Genomic DNA, 18145 nt, shown 5'->3' on the forward strand with positions numbered 1-18145 from the left:
CTATTTTTATCTCAAAAATCACTGTATTTGAACATGTTCATGGGTAAAATGCATGCAAAGAAAATATCTCAGATACTTTGAAGGGTTTTATTCCTCTTCTTTTGCTCTTCAGAAGGAAAGAAAAGGAGGAATATGTCTCTTTTTCTTTAGTTACAAATATCTTTTCAACATCACAGCCTTCATTTATTTTTAATGATTGATGATACAAAGATGGTTTTTGTCATTACACAGCCTGACCTCCCTCAGGACCTGAGCTGAAAAAAGCTAATATTTCATACATTACTTTGGAAAACACTTCTATCTTTTGCTGCCCTCTGAACTACCACCAACACACAGCAAGTGAAAAAATGAAAAAATGCCCAAGACTGAGTGCAGCTGAGCTGGGTTGCCTATTGCAAAAACTATTTTTGGAGAAAAGTTTCCAGGACAATTTCTTTTGAAATGAAACCTTCAGTCCATTGAAGCCTGAATGACCACTTGATAATTTGTAATGTTACCATTTATTATATTTCTCCTTGCAAACAAAAGTGTTTCCTCTCATGATACTACCTATGGATTTCTTTTACCCCTAGATTTTATTGAGCAATTCTGCCCACTCTCCTGACAACAGTTAAAATCTTAAATAATTTTTCTTCTCATTTGTGAGGATATTTTTAGTTTTGCACTGGAAACAGCAGTCTTTAAAATGAAGCTTATCATAAATATTGGCTATTTAATCACTCTCTTTCATGACTCACTGGTAAGTCATACTCAGCTCTAGAAAAAGCCTACGTTTAGAGGGGGTGCAGTTACAGTTTCTTTCTGCAATCACAAAACCCCATCATATGCCTCAATCCCTAATCCTCTACTGTCATTTTCACACCCAAAAACTGAATCGTTCTCACAAAGTTAAGCCAACACACAAAGCAGCACAAATAATTTCAAAATAGACAAAACCAGTGCTAACAGAAACAAAATTAAACCTTTTCACTCGCAAATTGTAGCATTCCAATACACCAAGGATAGGCTTTTCCTTAGGTTCAGGTCCTACCTAATGTTTAGAGATTTCTTCCTAAGTTCACTCCATCTGAGGTTCATGTTATCCAGACGTCTCTGCAGCAGGGTTGCATCCTCAGAGCCTTCCAGGGACCTCAGGATTTTCTGCCCATTTTCATCCAGGTTGTGAAAGATGTCAGTGTGAGCATCAATTTCTGCCTGTAGTTCCTATGGAAGTAATAGAAAACAATGTATCTGATTTCTTTAAAAAATCACAGAAACTAACATTTTTCAAAAGAGTGGAAAAATATGCAACACAGAGCACAGGTTTTGATTATTCCTTTTACAGCAATATCATGTCTTGTATACAAAGACATGTTTCCCTTTCACATGAAGGCCATTTGCAGTGAATATGACCTTTTTTCCCACACAGAACATACTGAACAAAATTTAGAGAGCCAAAGGTGTAGCCTTTGATAGGCAACAAAGCAAGGACAAGATACATTAACTGTGCTGATGTGAAAAAGCAAAGAACCACAAAATCCTCAGGGTCTCAGGTAAATCTGACCTGCACATGATACGTCTTCCTGTGCAACATTTTCAGTTTGAGCTGGGGACTGCAACACTGGTCCTGCTGCATGGCAATTCCAAGGAATCTAGGAGTCTGCAGCAGCCAGCCTTTAAAATGCCAAGTTCACTTACATTCTGTTGACAGAACGCATTTTGGAGCACAGGCCCCAGCAGTCAATAGCAATAAACAGCCACTTTGTGCTGTATCAAAACACTGGTTGGGGCTGTAGGAGGGCCTGAGAATAGCAAGGACCCAGAATATGCAACTGGCAGCTCATGTTGAACAGCCAACTTTTCTTATCGCCTCGGAACTGCAGGCCAGCTCGAAATTTTGAATTCATTTTTTCCCCCTCATTTTTAGCACGGCTGTTTCTGCCAAAAGAACATTCTTTAGAGAGCTGCCTGGTACCAGCATTCCTGCCTGCCCACACACTCAATGCAGCCTTTGTGTGCTGGCTGCCCTTCCCCAAGACGTTTGCATGCTGCAGCTCCACAAGGTCAGATTCATTTGCAGAGAACAGTGGTTGAATCAAGGTCATTAAATGGAATAAAAATAATAATAATAATAATAATTCCAACACGTACATGAATGAGCGTACATGTACTTCATATGTAGCCACATTTGCACAAAAGTACTTTTACTTTCAAACAAAGAAGCACACAAAGACACAAAGAAATACTGAATTGTGAATAAAGCTCCACATTTTCTCCTGGGATGCTGAAGCACTAAGATTTCTGGTGGTGGTTTCTTGCTGCCTGAAATGGGAGTGCTAGAGATAAACTGGGGGAAAGGAAATGATTTATGGCATTTGAGAACAAGACCCAGCACTAACTGAGCATCACAGAGAGTCCCCAATGGAAATTTGTTGTAATTTTCTTCAGAAGAATGACTTTGAAAGAGGGGAACACACAATCTGTCTGCTTGGTGTGTTCTTAATTGAATTGGTTTTATTTGATATTTTAAGTGCATTGTTAGCTGCACTGAATCATGAGTAGATTGCCCTTGTTCACCTACTGCTGTTCCAAATGTCCTTAACTGGATACCTTTCACAGCAATGACTAGGATTATATTTGGGGAAGTTTTAAGGTGGGCCAGCAACATCTTTGGTACACAGTAAGAATCCCTCTCCAACCATTCTACTTATCTATTGTCATTCAAGCAGTAAAGTACTTAGGAATGAGTTTGATGTACATCAGAGGTAACTCTGCAGAATGCAAGTGTATTATAAATATAGTATTTATTTACTGTTGTTCAGGCAATCTATATTTTTAAAAATGGCATTATTAAGGCACATAAAAATGTACAATATTCCAGGTATGAATGTCCTTACTTGAAAATTTGTATTTTATTTCAAGTCTGAATGTTGTTAGCTTCAAATTCCAGCTGTAATACTTCATTTTTGTTTACTTGAATGAAGAATACCCTATTACCAAATTTCTTTCCTTCCATGTATGTATTTGGAGATATTATTTAAACTAGGTTAAGTATAACAATACTGATGCAAACAACTGAAACAAATGTAGGAAAGGATAAAGTTCACAGAAAAAAGTTAACAGTTAATGTCTGTATAGTCCTAAAGTCCTTCTACATTTAATAAACAATAAATCTATTATTGGACACAAGAATTGCATGTACTACCTGTTGCTCAAGTTCTTAGTTTTCAGGGTAGTGATGGAAACACCAAACTTACAAACTTGTTCCTTTTCCTTGGCAAGAACATGTGCCATGGAACATGTTGAATAACTGTTCACAGTAGGAAGCTGTCAAATCTATGCCCTCTAAAACACCTCTTGGTGTTTTACCACACATACACTCATAGCAATATATAAGACAAATTGAAGGAAAAAAAACCTTTCCACGTTTTTCTTGTGTTTAGAAAATGTGTCTTATAGTCTACGCATTTTATTTCTTTCTCCAGACACATACATAATTCTGAAAATAAAAGCAAACAACATCCTTTTTAATTTCAGAATATCACATAGTATCACAAAACATCTGGATGGTTAGGTGGACAATGAACATGAAAAGTGAAGTATTCTTATCAAAAGCTTAATATTCAAGGCTGAGATTTCCTTATTCCTAATTACTTGTGTATACTGCACTGCTTCTAATGCTCCCAAAAGCAGTTTACTGCAGCTATGCAGGAAGCCTACACCGACAAAGAAGCAAGACAACAACAATGATATTTTCTCCATTTAGGTTGGTGCATTTCAGAACCTTTCTTTCTGACACTTACAGATCCCAAGAGAAGGAGAGAACATATAAGAAAAAGATCTATACACCTTTTATTTGTTTTCTGAAATAAATAAATCCACATTTTAAAAACAAAATTATTCTTTTTCTTGTCAACAGTAAAGCAGGAAGAGCTATTGAATCTCAAAAATTGCTAAAGTATTTGCAAAAGCATGCTGCCATTACATGTCATACCAAGAAGTATAGCATATAGACTAAACATATATTATTTATTTCACTTTCATATTTTCCAATGTGTTCAAACACATGAAAAGACTACAGAGGATAAAAAAATCAATTCTGGTATAATTCTACTGAGTTACAGTTGGAGTGTATGCTGCATTTTTGCTGTAGTTGTTATAACTGAGACTGTGCTGAAAAAAGATTGGCTATCTTCACTTAAAAAGAGCAGAGAGCAAAATGAAAAGCATCTTTTTGATCACAAGTTACTTAGAGTGAGCTGTACTGCCTGTAAAGAACTGCAGCTCCATTAGGGGCTGAGTGAAGTCTTCCTTTATTAAGATGAACTATACAGTTAGATGACCAAAGGCACCACAATATTTGTTTGTAAAAACTGAACTGAACATGTATTAGAGGTTTCTACACATTTAAAAATGTGTGTTTACATTATTTTATTATATAGAAAAAGTGTGCAACTAAGACAGAACTAGGGTGATAGAGAGATGAAATGCATTTTCCCTTGAGGAAAAAAATCTTGTTGGGCAAAACATGGTGAGGAAAGTTGCTCTGGCTGTTTCACTTTTTTCCTGAGCTCTTGCAGCCTCCACAAATGATTTCAGAGAAGTACAGGAAGGTAGTAAGTGAGCACAACCAATGCTGCCAAAAAGCTAGGGGATGGGTGTATTTCTCACTTGGCCAATTCAGTTGTTCCCCCTTGGAATTCCTGCTGCCATTCTCCGTGGAAGCACAGCTCCTCACTGCCCTAATTCCTTTGGTAGGCAGAAGAAATTCACCTGTGGCTCCACAGGTTTTATTTTACACAGAGCTCTGCTAAGCACAGCTGAGCTATTGCTGTGAAATCCAATGCACTCAAAGCTCTGTCAGCTTCCACTCTGCACAGCTACTCCTGCAAGAATTCAATGTGCTTTGAGGTACCTTAGCAGAAACAATTTATTAGTGTCAATATCCTTCATATCCCACGTGCAATATATAGGCATGACATATAAAGGACACATGTCAAAATCTGCCATTATTTTAGCAATACACCAGAGAGGGATTGATAGTCTGGAAGTAAAATGAAGCCCTAGGAAGAAGGAGTTTGTTCTATTTCTTGGACTATAGGTTAGTTATGGAAAACGTGGAAATCAATGCAGCACAGATGACAAAATATTTATCTTTTATACAAGGTAGAAAAAATTCATTATGCAATAATTTAAAGAAATTAAAGGACCCTAGTTCTCCTCTATTTGCAGTTCTGTAAAGCACATATTAGCAGTTTAGCAATTGGATTTCAAATTAATTATCCCACTTGATTTCATTTAATTACACCTAAACTCTTCTAAATTTATGATTCTGCCTAAAGCATAAACTCTGTGTGAGTGTTTAGAGAGTTTGAGACATTTTTTTAGCGCCCTGACACACTCCAGCAGCCTTTGGAGGCACAGAAATCCATGCACATGGCACCACTCTCAGGAACACAGCTTATCCTCCTGTCTGCTAGACAGAGGGATAGTTTTGTGAGCGTTACAGTTCTGGAGATGTTGAATTAAGGGCACAGCAAATCAAGTGCATTTTAAGCTCCTGAGTGATAGATTCAGTGCAAGGTGCACTTGATCTGTTTGTTTTTGGCAACAGAAGGCAGTTTGCACTAGGCTTTACAGCAGTCTCTCCTTGTGAGCTGCTTGTTACCACTGGGACAGAAAGAAATGTATACTTTTTTGAAGGAGAACATTTGTATCTGAAGATGCTATGATTTAGGTTAATGATGGATCAAACCAGTGAAGCATTTCTGTCCCTTGGAAGTTCTCTCCTTTAAATGTCATAGTTCTTTTAAAAACTGGTTGTTGGATTTGTTTTTTGCATTTTTGGTTTTTTTTCCTTCTTTGATGCTCCCCATTCCCCCAGCTCTTAAGGAATTTTCTCTTCCAGTCCATAAGCAAAACTTTTATTGAGTCTTTAGAATGTGACCATTCACTGAACAATTTACATAATGATAAAAACTTCTCAAATGAGATTTAAAATATAATTAAAGGGCAGACTTACTGAGTTAAAAGCATTGTTGTGAAATAGCTATACATCACCATGCCAAGAAGCCTCCTATTCAGCTAGCCTATGGCATGACCCCAATTCCAGTCTGCTATGATTACATCTCTGAGTTCCATGCTAATGACTTGATTAAAAAGAACGATAAAAAGGTCCTTTCCATTGTGAAGATAAGCTTATGAATATAATTAAGGCATTTCTGGTTTCCCAACACATTTTTCAAGATAAAAAAGGGTAAGAGCTAGTCCTCTAGAAGAGAATCAAGTGCTGATGAATGGAAGGCAAAAGTATAACTTTGCCCTACAGAAAGCAATCTGTGTAAGTTGCATCTATCATTGTTAGGGTTTAAAATTCTACAAGTCCCAGAATAAGGATGTAACCAAGCTTCATATTCAAATGCTACTTCCATCTAACAGAAGATTAAAAAAAGCTTTACTAAGTTGGGCCCTGTTTTCAGAAAATATTATTTTTATAAACAGGCAAAAGAGTCTTCAATTTAGGTTATATTCAGATTCCAAGAGACTTCATGGTGCATCTAAGGATGCAGCAATCTCTTGCTGAGAGTAACTGCAAATGCAGTGTGGGCTTCTTGATTTAATTTACATTGGGCTGCCTCAGCTTTGGAATAGCACTGTTTAAGAGCACTAACACAATAATTTGAACATATACTTGTCTCTAGTATGCAGATATTTATTCACAGACCTGACATTTTGCCCATAGCATGAGGTTTTACATTTTTCCCTTGATCATAGTGAAATAATACATTTTTTGAGACCTCTAGCAATTAATTTGTATTCAATTATTAGCTAATGTCATATGTTTGGAAGGAATTTATTGACTTCTTGGATATGTTTTTTTGAAGACTGAGAAAACACCTGCTTTCATTTATATGTAATGAAAATATGAATAAATATATAAAATAAAGAAATAAATGTTTAAAGAAACAAATCTTTCTGCACTTATAGTTTTGTTTCGGATTTGATCCTCGTCTAGAGAAATATATCCTATTCTGATAGCAGTGAATTCAATGGATATTGTTATTTTTAGTGTCTACTTTTCTTGTCATTATATCTAGGATGGAAACCCTAAATAGAAAGAAACATTGTGTTAGTCTGAGGTTACACTAATGAAGAAAAATTCCTTGTAGCCACAGAAATAAGAACTTTTACTGTGTGATGTAAAATATAAATATGTATTCTACTAACATAGCCTGTACTCTCTTTCAGGCAAGCCAATCCAACAAGGCAAACAAAGCACATTTTTCAAGTAGGAGTTGCAAGTGTTCTATGTGTCAGAAAATCAGCCACCTCTACTGAGATGTCTAAGAATGGGCTCAGCTATCTGCCTTTGAAATCTGTATTTGAGATTAGAGTGAGTAGGAGGGAAACAGCATAAATGTGCAGAGAATCGTACACACCATTTTCTGAAAGCAGAACCATAAGGCCGACTACAAACCAGCAGAGTTTTCTGGGTTTTAGAAGGAGGTCTGCTCCTACCAAATATGCTCATCCCAACCCCTGTACTGCAATGAATGTCTGATCCCACTCCACCTGCACACGCTGTCAGCACACTCACCCTGTCAATCTTTTGGCAACATTTCTGCAGCAAAATAATTATGCTGTTACTTTCAGTATGTCTAATTTTTCTTCTCTCTTTCCAGAGATCAAAGAGTAACAGCACAAAGAGCATCTTCCTCTACAGGAACATTTACTTCCACTTAGTTACTCATGCAAGGTCCTAAAGTCCTTTTGCATAGTTTGCAGAGCATTTACCTCTCTTAGTTCTGCTGGCATTCCAGTACTACAAATTAATACTGATTTCCTTTTACAATACACAGCTGGAAAGGCTGAAATACACAACTGTCTCTAGGTGTGGAGGAAAAAAATCTTATGAAAGACAAAAGGACAGGTTTTTTTTTTTCTTCTTTTACCAAACAACAGTGAAAACTATCTCATATCTGTTTATTATAAATGACCTTTTCTAGAAGAAAAATCATTTATACATAAAGAAATATTTCTTTCACAGTACACCAACATGTAAAAATAAGGTATCCCATGTTTTAGCACCTATGATACTCATATATACATTCATCCTTCCCTAAAAACATGAATATCTACAATCCTCTTTCAGATTCTTTTAAGACAAAAATTGAAGGCATTTTATATTTAAAAGAAATTATTTCTGTTCGAAGCATTATCCTTATTTCTTCTGTTATAAATATTTTTTGCAAACTTCTTTTCTTTTTAAAAAAATATTCTGACATTTAAAGTTTTTGTTGGTAACATAGTTGATGTCTGGAGAAAAAGAATTGGTACACAAGTTTCGTAACATGATTCTCAATTAACTAAAGAAACATAAAATCTTTTTAAAAGAGAACAATCCAAAACAAAAAGCAGAAACTAGAGGCCTCATATGTTACACATAATTAAAACTGGATCAAGCAGAACAATAAGTATTATGGTTTTAGGACTCCTTTTAAAAGGAGTTTTTATAGGTGTTCAATAGGTGATTAGGTTTCAGTTAGGAATTTATACTATTTCAGGTGTTCTTCTCTACGAGCATGCAAGATCCACTGCAATGAACTGCTCTTAATCAAGGACAGGTGAATTGGTGGGCATTATGCAAGAGGCAATGTGGGAAAAGCTCCAGTGCTTCTGCACTACTTGTGTCAAATCCTCCCTACTGGAGGTGTCCTGAGGAAGGGCCAGGAAGGGCAGGCACTTGGGCAAAAGTACACTTCATCTTGATTTTCAGTGGAAATCCAGGTCATGCTAGTGTGGCCTCAGGATCTTCTGACTTCCTAGGCTTTAAGCAAGAGATGCAGTAAAGTTACCCCAGAGAGAAAGCTGCTGTGCAGCAGTCAAGTGTTATCAAAGTCACTGTAACAATTGATGTTGGCTGTTCCTGTCACAACAAAACAGAATTCACCAAGTGTTGGTTGGTTTACTCATTAACGCGAGCTGGGTTTAAACTGCCATGAGGAAGGTTGGTTTTATCTCCCTGCTGATGTTTTAACTGCAGGCCTGCTCAGTGTGAGGGGCACCTCACATGTTTAAACACTCAGTGAAACGCCAACAGGCCAAAGCTCCCACTTGTGGCATCTCCATGTGGAAATGGACTCCCCTCTGAATGCACCAGAGGCTCAGGCAGCCCTGCAGAGCAGCCCCAAGAGGGCTGGCACAGCAACAGGAGGAGCTGTCAGGCTCAGGACCAGGGTGGCTGCAGGGAGGAGCTGCCACCAGCTGCAGGGTCCTGTGGGGAAGGTGATGCCACCACCTCCCTCCGTGGGCTTTCCCTTCTGACCCTGAACCTCAAATCCTCAGCATGCTCACGCCAACTCTGACCACAACACCAGGGCTTCCACCTTTAAACCTCTACTGTGTCAGTACCCCAAACTCAACAGCTGGATTAAAATGGGTAAAATTAATTAAATCAATTAATATGTTGCCTTGCTGTTGCTACCCTGCCCTCTGAGGTGTTCAAGCATTCCAGCTGCTGCTGTACTGGAGAGGAATTTGACAGAAAGGTCCATCCTCATTAGTTTTCAGCTCTATGAAGTTCCATAGCTTTATGTTTTTCTCAATAAGCTGAACCACACTAGAATCATGTTCTGCATGATTTATTTTAGGTGCTTTAATAATGTATGTTGACTGTCTTGAAATAAGCAAATAACTGGCAAAAGTTCAGAGCCTGAAAAAAAGAATTAATTTTTAACAATATCCTTCAAAATAGCAACTTTAACTATCATATTGATTGGTCTCTCTGTGGCAGTCTAACCATGTTTTGCTGCAGCCAGAATTCAATAGCAAAATGGAACAGAATTCCTGTATCAAGGGGTCTCTGAATAAGATTTACATTCTGAAAATAATTATTTGGTATTTTCTTGGATTTGCTAGCAAGATGCATGTACTCCCACAGTAAATACAGTATCAGGTTAAAATGGCAATATCACTGAAAAAAATAATGATATCACCAGCAAAGTCTGACATGAGATAAACTTGTATCTTAACATATTTTTTAGGAGACAGGTTACTTGGGGGTGAAAACTAACTTCTGTTCATGTTTTTCTGTTTTAAATTAAAAAAAACCCAATTTACTTGAATCACTGAGTTTCTCAAATCCACCAGTTGAAAAGAAATTCACGTATTCTGTCTATCTTCCCTTCATTCCAGTAACAGAGAAATAATTCCACTATCATAATAAAACCTAAAATATTTTAATTCAGAAGTCATACTGGTCAGGTCATTTAAGTGTTTTCATCTAGATCCAGATAAGAAAACCAGCTCCAAGACCCAAAGGCAAGAAAGTAATAAAAGTGAAATGCACACTTTTAAACTTAAAGTATACTTGATAGTAATGAAGGAACAGAGGTGAGCATACAGTAATGGAGGTAATAGAGCAAATATATATGAAATTAAACTAACAAACAAACAAAAAACCACCATCCTTCCCATCTAGAATCAGATGGGATTTGTTATATTAACTCTTTCTCTTTAAACTTAAATAAGAACTCAGGGCTTAGATATGCTCTCAGAAGACAGAATTCACTCTTGTCAGTAAGTCACTATATCAGGCAGATCTTAAATACTGCAGGAAATTCATATGCTCCTACTTAGGTTTCTGTAGAGATCAAATATGCCTCTTCACTTCTTCACCTACTGTCACTCCAAAGTATTCCATCCAGTCCCAGGTTTATACCCTGGAATTGCTTTTATGGCTCTTTAGTCAAGATTACTTATCAAACACTTTATAAATTGCTGACACAGGACACTGCAAGTACTTGACTTCACTGCTGATCACATCAAAGTCACTCTCATATCCAGAAGTTTTGGATATGTTTTTTTCATTGGTCTCATTGACACACTAAATGTGACACAAACATGTGGCTGAGAGACACCTCAGAAAAGAGTTCATAAAATAACCTAAGGTCTCACAAATACATAAAATTCAGGCATAGACTTGGAAGCAGAGCTCAAGTAGCTCAGAAAGCTGAAGACTTTTCTCAAACATGCAGTCCAGCCACATTAATTATACCACCCAAAGCTAAAAATGTGCTGAAGAACACTGCATAGTACCACGGGCAATCTCAGAAATGATGCTGTCAAAAACAACATATCAGATTGCAACAAAAAAGAATTGACTGTCAGTTTATTGTTCATAATAAATGCTAACTCCTTCTCAAGAGACAAAGTTGTATTTTAATGAAAACAAAAATTAAATAGAAAGGACACTTATTGTGGAAACCAGGCTTGCCATAAAACTGTTTTAACCCACAGTAGCTTTTGCAGCAGCTGTATATACAAGAGGCTTCTGAAGGGCATTTGTGTGACACACCCAAAGACACCATCAACATCTGATTTGTATGAACCCTGCTGGCAGGAGCCAGGAGAAGCAGGATAAGTTCAGTTTAAACAGAACTGCTGCCATCTGAAAATGGTCCTCCCAGATTCTCTTCAGATTCAATCAGAACAAAATCAACACACATTAATAACAAACAAACAAGCCTCGTGCTTAATTTAATTCTGAAAAAAATGTCTTGTTCATGCACACTGTGATGGGTTGACCCTTTCTGGATGCCAGGTGCCCTCCTCAGCTGGCTGTGGGGGAGAAGATAAAACAAAAGGCTTATGGATGAAGGTAAGGACAGGGAGAGATCACTCACCAGTTACCATCATGGGTAAAACAGACTTGGCAAGGGAAAATTAGTTTAATTTATTGTCAGTCAAATCAGATTAGGATAATAAGACATAAATTCGGTTCTTAAAACATCTTCCTCCCACTCTTTCATAAAATCATAAAATGGCTTGGGCTGGCAGAGAGCTTTGGAGACCATCTAGTCCAACCCTTGCTTGATGAGCAGGGGTATCATCAACTACAGGAGGATGCTCAGAGCCCTGTTGAGCCTCACCCTGGATATTTCCAGGCATGGGGCTTCCAATATCTCTCAGAGCAACCTTTCCCAGTGTTTTAACACCCTCATTGTAAAAGATTCTTCCTTATCTCCAATCTAAATCAACCCTTATGGAAGCCACCCTATAACTCCCCTGCCACCAAAACCTGGCCACATAAACCCAATACACACACTAGTTAGTTCTCACATCTGTGTGCATCAAGCTCAGAGCAGGAAGCATCACTTTTAGAAAAAAACCCTACTTTGCATTCCCTTGGCATTAACACCAACTATTTCTACTCTGCATATAAAGCAACTTTGTAACTTTCTTCATATTGCATCCGCAGTGGTTACTGTTCTCACAGAGCTGTCAATTGCACTATATCATGTTCAGATATTTAGAACACTCTGCAAATTTTAATACCCACTAATTCAAAATACTTTTGTACCTAAAAAGGGGAATGAAGAAGGATGTGAGGAAAATATAATAGGGGTATCTGAGTTACTGTGTAATATGTGAGTGATCACAGAGGGATAGTTTCTACCTTTGTGTCAGAGAGTACACTTTGCTCACAGAAACAAACCCAGAAGTTACATGCTCCCTATGGAAATAAGATCTTTTTTTTCCTATGATCCTCTTTGAAGCATCATTATTGCTTTCATGAGAGAATTAAAAAAGACTTGTGTATGAATTTTAAGCCCAGAAAGTTAAGCACAAAAGAAGAGACACATTATATGTTTTGAATCTTTGAAAAAAAAGATACATTTCCTATCTTATTGGAAGTGATGTAAAATAATTCCTATAACAATTATATGCTGATATCTGCATATGAATTCCTAATAACAGAAATTCCAGGCTAGAGGTGAGGGAAGAGACAGAGAGAGTCTAGGTAAAAATATAACATATCCCAGAAGTAGATTATGAAATTTCATATCCAGTGCAATGAGCATAAGAAATCCCAGAGGTTTAAAAGACGAAATTAGGCAAACTATGACTGAAAAAGGATGAATGTAATATTCCTCAAGGCACTCATAGCAATAGTCACTGTTACACTATTCAGTGTAATGCCACTTATTATCTTCTATCTACACCTATTTGACATATAATCAATGTTGTGTAGAAAGAATTCTCATGGCATAGACCTATTCATAACTGACAGTAATGTCACTATTCAGTAAATATTCACTGAACAAGAGATAATAATGCATCTGCATCATGCACTCATTCAGTGGTTGGTCTCATTGAGACTAAAACTTCCTTTCAGGTACACTGTTTTTTTCTGAACTGCCTATTGTGTTAAACTGAAATTCAGCTCATTAACATTAGTACAAAAACCTCTGTCTGTACAGAAAAGCTTACCTTCCTCTCTTAACCATGAGAAAACTTCATGACTGACTACCTCATAAGAGAGGAACTTCTTGGAAAAGGCAACTTTCTCATTTATCTCACCTTTTTTACCAAAGTACTTTTGTATAAAATTAAGGAAAAAAAGGAGCTTGATCTGAAATTCAAATTTGAGAATTTGTCTGTAATCTTCAAACAGCTTCTATACATTGGACTTGATAATAAAGAAAATTCAGAATTCCCTTTCCACATCAGTGAGTTTTCTGAAAAAAAAAAAATACAGTTTCACACACAGTGCTAACTGTACCACTAAATGAAATACTGATGCTCAGTTTCCCAGTGGAGCTTTGTGTTCCCTTTGCAATCTTGCTGAAAGCCTGAAAAGCAAACACTGACACTCAGAGTTCTGATGCCTGTTATTCAGCAATTGCATCTGTTTGCCCAGGGCACACGCAAGTGAGGACAGACATGAGTTGCTGCTTAAACAACATCTCAAGGGAATGCAGCCTTATAAGAAACAAAATGAAATAAAATAGTCTGTAGGAGGAAATTTTAAGAGCTGATGAAAAAGGAAATATGGCAAACCTTTTACATTTCCTCTTTGTACATTCATTTACTTGCCAAAGGACATGCTTGGTATGCAGAAGTTATCTTAGATTAAAGGAAATTGAAAAAGAAAGAACAACCAAGGAATGACTTTACAATTCATATATTTGCATATTTTAAAAAGACCTAAAAACCCAAAAAAACAACAACAAACCAAAACAGGCAAAAGGAAAGGCTTTTTCATAAGCAAAGGTATGATCATCAGGAAATAGAATAACACCATCATCCTTCAAATATACCTATACACATGCCACAGCAACCATCTGCCAAAATGATCTTGCTGTCACAGTTAATTCCAAGAATCAGACACACAGTCTGTTCAGCACAACACCAAGCTCTCTGCAGATGGGATGTGAGCTTTGAAGCACAGCCTGCTCTGATTTACCAACAGCAGCAGGTGATCCCTAAGACCTGAAGACAGCATCCCAAATTCAGGGGTAGAAAAGTAACCATTGGCCAGGATTAGCTTTCTATCAATCAGTGCTGCTTTAATCTCTGTTGTGAAAACTATCAAATCAGAAGGATTAAGGGTCTGCTCAAAAGGATGCACGAGCAGGAAGGAAAACGTTTGATGGGCACTAAACAGTCAAGCCAAGCTCCTGTAGCAAAAAGAGAGTTCCTTGAAGGAGCTGTGAAACTGGATGGAACAACTTTCCCTTGCTGTTCAAAGCAGTCCCTCAGGGACTAAATCTCTCTGACAAACTCCTCCCAACACAAAAGGCTTGCTTTAGAAGAGAGGCAGCTCTCTGCCGGCTATTGCAATATGTCTCGTTCTACCTTTGTAGTAATTCCAAAACTTGAGCTCTCCCTGGATGTGCAGCTGTAGGCTGCCTATTACAGAGGAGAACACCATCAGGACCTGTGCAACTCATCCTTCAGGTCTCCTGCAGGGCAATGCCAGCTTAAACCAAGGCAATCTCTTTTATCCCTGGATAACGCAGAAAAATCTTGGGTCTAATTCCTTTAAAATAGAAAATAGACTTCTATAAATTCCATTGCAGGTCCTCTCAGAACAGGGACAATAAACACTTTTGTCTCCTGTACATTTATTGTTCTGTATAATCTGACTTTGCATGTCATCTTTATTTAAAGAGTATAATTAGTCTAAATAACATTTCTCAGTTATTTAATGTCAACATTTTTATGTGACTGCATTTCCTAAAAGTCATGGGGAAATATATACAGCAATAGGAATGCTGCATTACAGTATCAGAATGATTTCTGGCAATGAGTGGTAAGAACCCAGCAACTTTGTTTCAAGAAAAATCTAGATTTTGAAATTCCCTTTGACTTGGAATTAACCTAAGGCATTTCACTTTTAGTTCCTTCCTGAAAATTACAAAGAGCACTCTGACAGATAGCAAGTCAATGGTTCAGTTATACCCTGCATAAAAAGCCAAGATTCATGCAGATCTTTCTTTTAAAAAGTTAATTTAAATTACTACTACTTTTTTTTTACAAGCTGAGACTTGAAGGAGTTTGAAGTTATTACTGATTGCAAGGATATTAAAAAAAAGGTCAAAAACCCAACACAAAATAGAAGCCAAAAGGAAGAGAGGGAAATTACTAGAGTACTGTGTAGTACTTAGTTCTTTTGAACTGACCCTTTTGGGGTACCTCCCACCTGGAAATTACTCTTCTCTGAGTTTCACTTGAAGTTATACTTGAAAATCCCATCCAGAATAAAATAGGAACATTTTATGAATGACTCACTTGGAGTGATGTCTTAAGTGGTAGCTTTCATATTTTCTAGATTCTGTACTGCATTAGTGTGTGACTCTGAGCTTCATATGAAGTGTTAGCAATTTCTCTTCACAGCTGAGCCAGACAAAACCATCCTTTTCCAGCCTGAGAACCAAGGACCCATTTTAGCTTCAGGCCCAAAAAGTATCAACAGCAAATTGAGGAGAGCAAACCGGAAGGATGGGACTTCATAACTTGAGGCTGATTTGGACAATTAACCCCGACATGTAAATGAACCAAAACTTATAAAAGTGTGAAAACTCATGACCTGGGCTCCATCTTGGGTCCATCTTGGGTGGAGCCACAGCCAGGCTCTTGTACTGCCCAAGGTGTATCCTTTGAAGGCCTTTTAATAAATATCTACTTTATTCCTTAAACACTGTCTAGCCTCTGTTCTAGGTAGCCTCTCAAGGCATCAGGAGAAGGAGCATAATTCAAATTTCCTTTAATAATAATCTCTGAAAAAAAAATCTAAAGAATGCTTTAGAAAAGTTTGTTTTTTACAACTTTTCATCTTCTACAAACCAAATAAACAGCAAAGGACACTGATTTGTTTCATTACTGAGATTTCTTTCACCTGTGATTGAAACAAATGTTAAAATTACTACTAATATGTATATTGTCACTGAAGTTACATGTCCTTATAACAGAGATCTGAACTTGAAATATTTAATGATTAAGACCAGCATTGTGTTGGGCTCACAGCATTCATTAGTCATTAATAAAGTTTTCTGGAATTTATAAAAACAGGAAATGAAGATCACTGAGGATGTTACATCAGGAAAATAACACTTCCATTTCACCAGCCTGCCTTCCTGAAACTACTCATAAAGAGAAGTTTGGCTATCTCTGTCTCACCAAAAAAAAGGAAAATTCCTTTCAGAAAAATGCAAGCACAAATAGGAATGGGTATTGTTGGGGTTTTTAGTTAGTTAATTTGTTTTTTTCTGATAAGTTGCAGTGAAGATGTCCTTAAGTCTCTTTGTTCAGTGATTTTCCAATAATTTCCTAAGGAAACATAACTGAGAAAGAAAATAATTTCTACCTTAACGAGCTCTCAAGCATAGAGCTATCCCTGAGATAGGCAGAGCTGTTTTGTTCTTGGTTTGTGGTTTTTCCCACTAAGGTAAAGCCCCAGGACTGGAGTTTTGGGATGGAGAGCTCCAGGCTGCTCAGAGGGACGGGCAGGGCAGGAGGGCAGGGCAGGTGGAGCTGTCACACCTCAGGTCACGCGTGGGAGAGGCGGCTGCACACCCCTACAGTGGTGATGATGTGCACAGTCTCTGGGCCAGGATTAGGTGGCTGGGAAACAGAGATGTTGTAGTGGGTGTCTACTATATCAACAGGAATGGAGAAGAAGAAGAAGAAGAAGAAGAAGAAGAAGAAGAAGAAGAAGAAGAAGAAGAAGAAGAAGGATGATTTAGAACTAATGAAAGAATAAAGCATAACACTGAAACGTCCAAATGGGCTCCTTTGGACAATATAATCCACAGCTCATACCAGAAAATTCACACCAGAGAATAAGGCAAAAAGCAAATCAGATAAAGCTTGTGATGTGCCATCACAGCATAAAAAAACCCAGAATAATTCTATGCTATAAGCAAACAATTACCACCTTTATAGAAAGAAAATTTATTTACAGATTGGTAAAACCTTGTCTGGTAATGTCTTCCTGATATTTAACTTCTTTTTGTTTCACAACAGAACCACTAAGCTTCTACTGACCTCTTGTTTCACTGTCAACAATTTTTCTTCCATCTTCTTGCTTCACCCTTCAAACTTCAGTGGACAGCTATTTCTTTTGTGGATCTTTCTATACAAAGTGGCAAGGGCTGAATGAAGTATAAAGTCTACAAGCCAGCTTTAATCAAACAGCAGTGCATGTTCCAATCTTCAGAAATGGGATACTTACTGTGTTCTTTTTAATTGCCAATTCTGTAACTGTCAAATAACCAATTTTGTCTTGTCAAGTTTTGATCTTTTAAAAGCCTACCACTATTAATCCTACTTTTTTATACACACTTGCTCAGACCACTTTGTTTGTCACTGTTCAATAGCAGTTACACACTTAAATAACACAGCAGAAACTAATTTTTCTTTGTCTTTGTATCTCTTTGGGGATGGAATTGGAAAACATAATTAGGAAAACAGAAAATTAATTAAACATATTTTAGTCAGGATAGTTGAAGAGAGAAGGGCTTTACGAGAAACTTCATTTGTTATCAATCTTTGAGGTTTGTCCTCTATGGAGAAGATCTACATTCAAGATAAAAAAAACCAAACTAAATGCATATAAACCCCCCCCAAAAAACCCCAGTAAGGTTGCAGATAATAAATGGAGGTCAGCACATAAATCACTTATCTTACTTCATTGTCTAAAGCAGGCTTAGTTTTATATGACAAGGATATAAAGAAATTGTTGCTTATAAGGCACCTCATCCTTGTACATCTGGGGCCCTGTAGCTTTGTGTGCTTCTCCAATAACCTCAAACAGTTAAATCTGTGTCTTTATGTGCATGCAAAAGTACTGATGACAAAAGGAGCAGGATGGACTTCTAAC

At 37.3% G+C, this 18145-nt stretch overlaps 1 protein-coding gene across 1 annotated transcript in view; it reads right to left on the bottom strand.

The window, feature by feature from the left end:
- Window positions 1–18145, bottom strand: part of DMD (dystrophin) — a 1043102-nt gene that overhangs the window by 197015 nt on the left and 827942 nt on the right. Inside the window, exon 55 of the mRNA XM_066545460.1 lies at window positions 1031–1203. Within this exon, the coding sequence (XP_066401557.1) occupies window positions 1031–1203 (173 nt within the window). The remainder of the gene's footprint in view (window positions 1–1030; window positions 1204–18145) is intronic.

This window comes from Molothrus aeneus, chromosome 2, assembly GCF_037042795.1.
Source record: "Molothrus aeneus isolate 106 chromosome 2, BPBGC_Maene_1.0, whole genome shotgun sequence".
NCBI lineage: Eukaryota > Metazoa > Chordata > Aves > Passeriformes > Icteridae > Molothrus > Molothrus aeneus.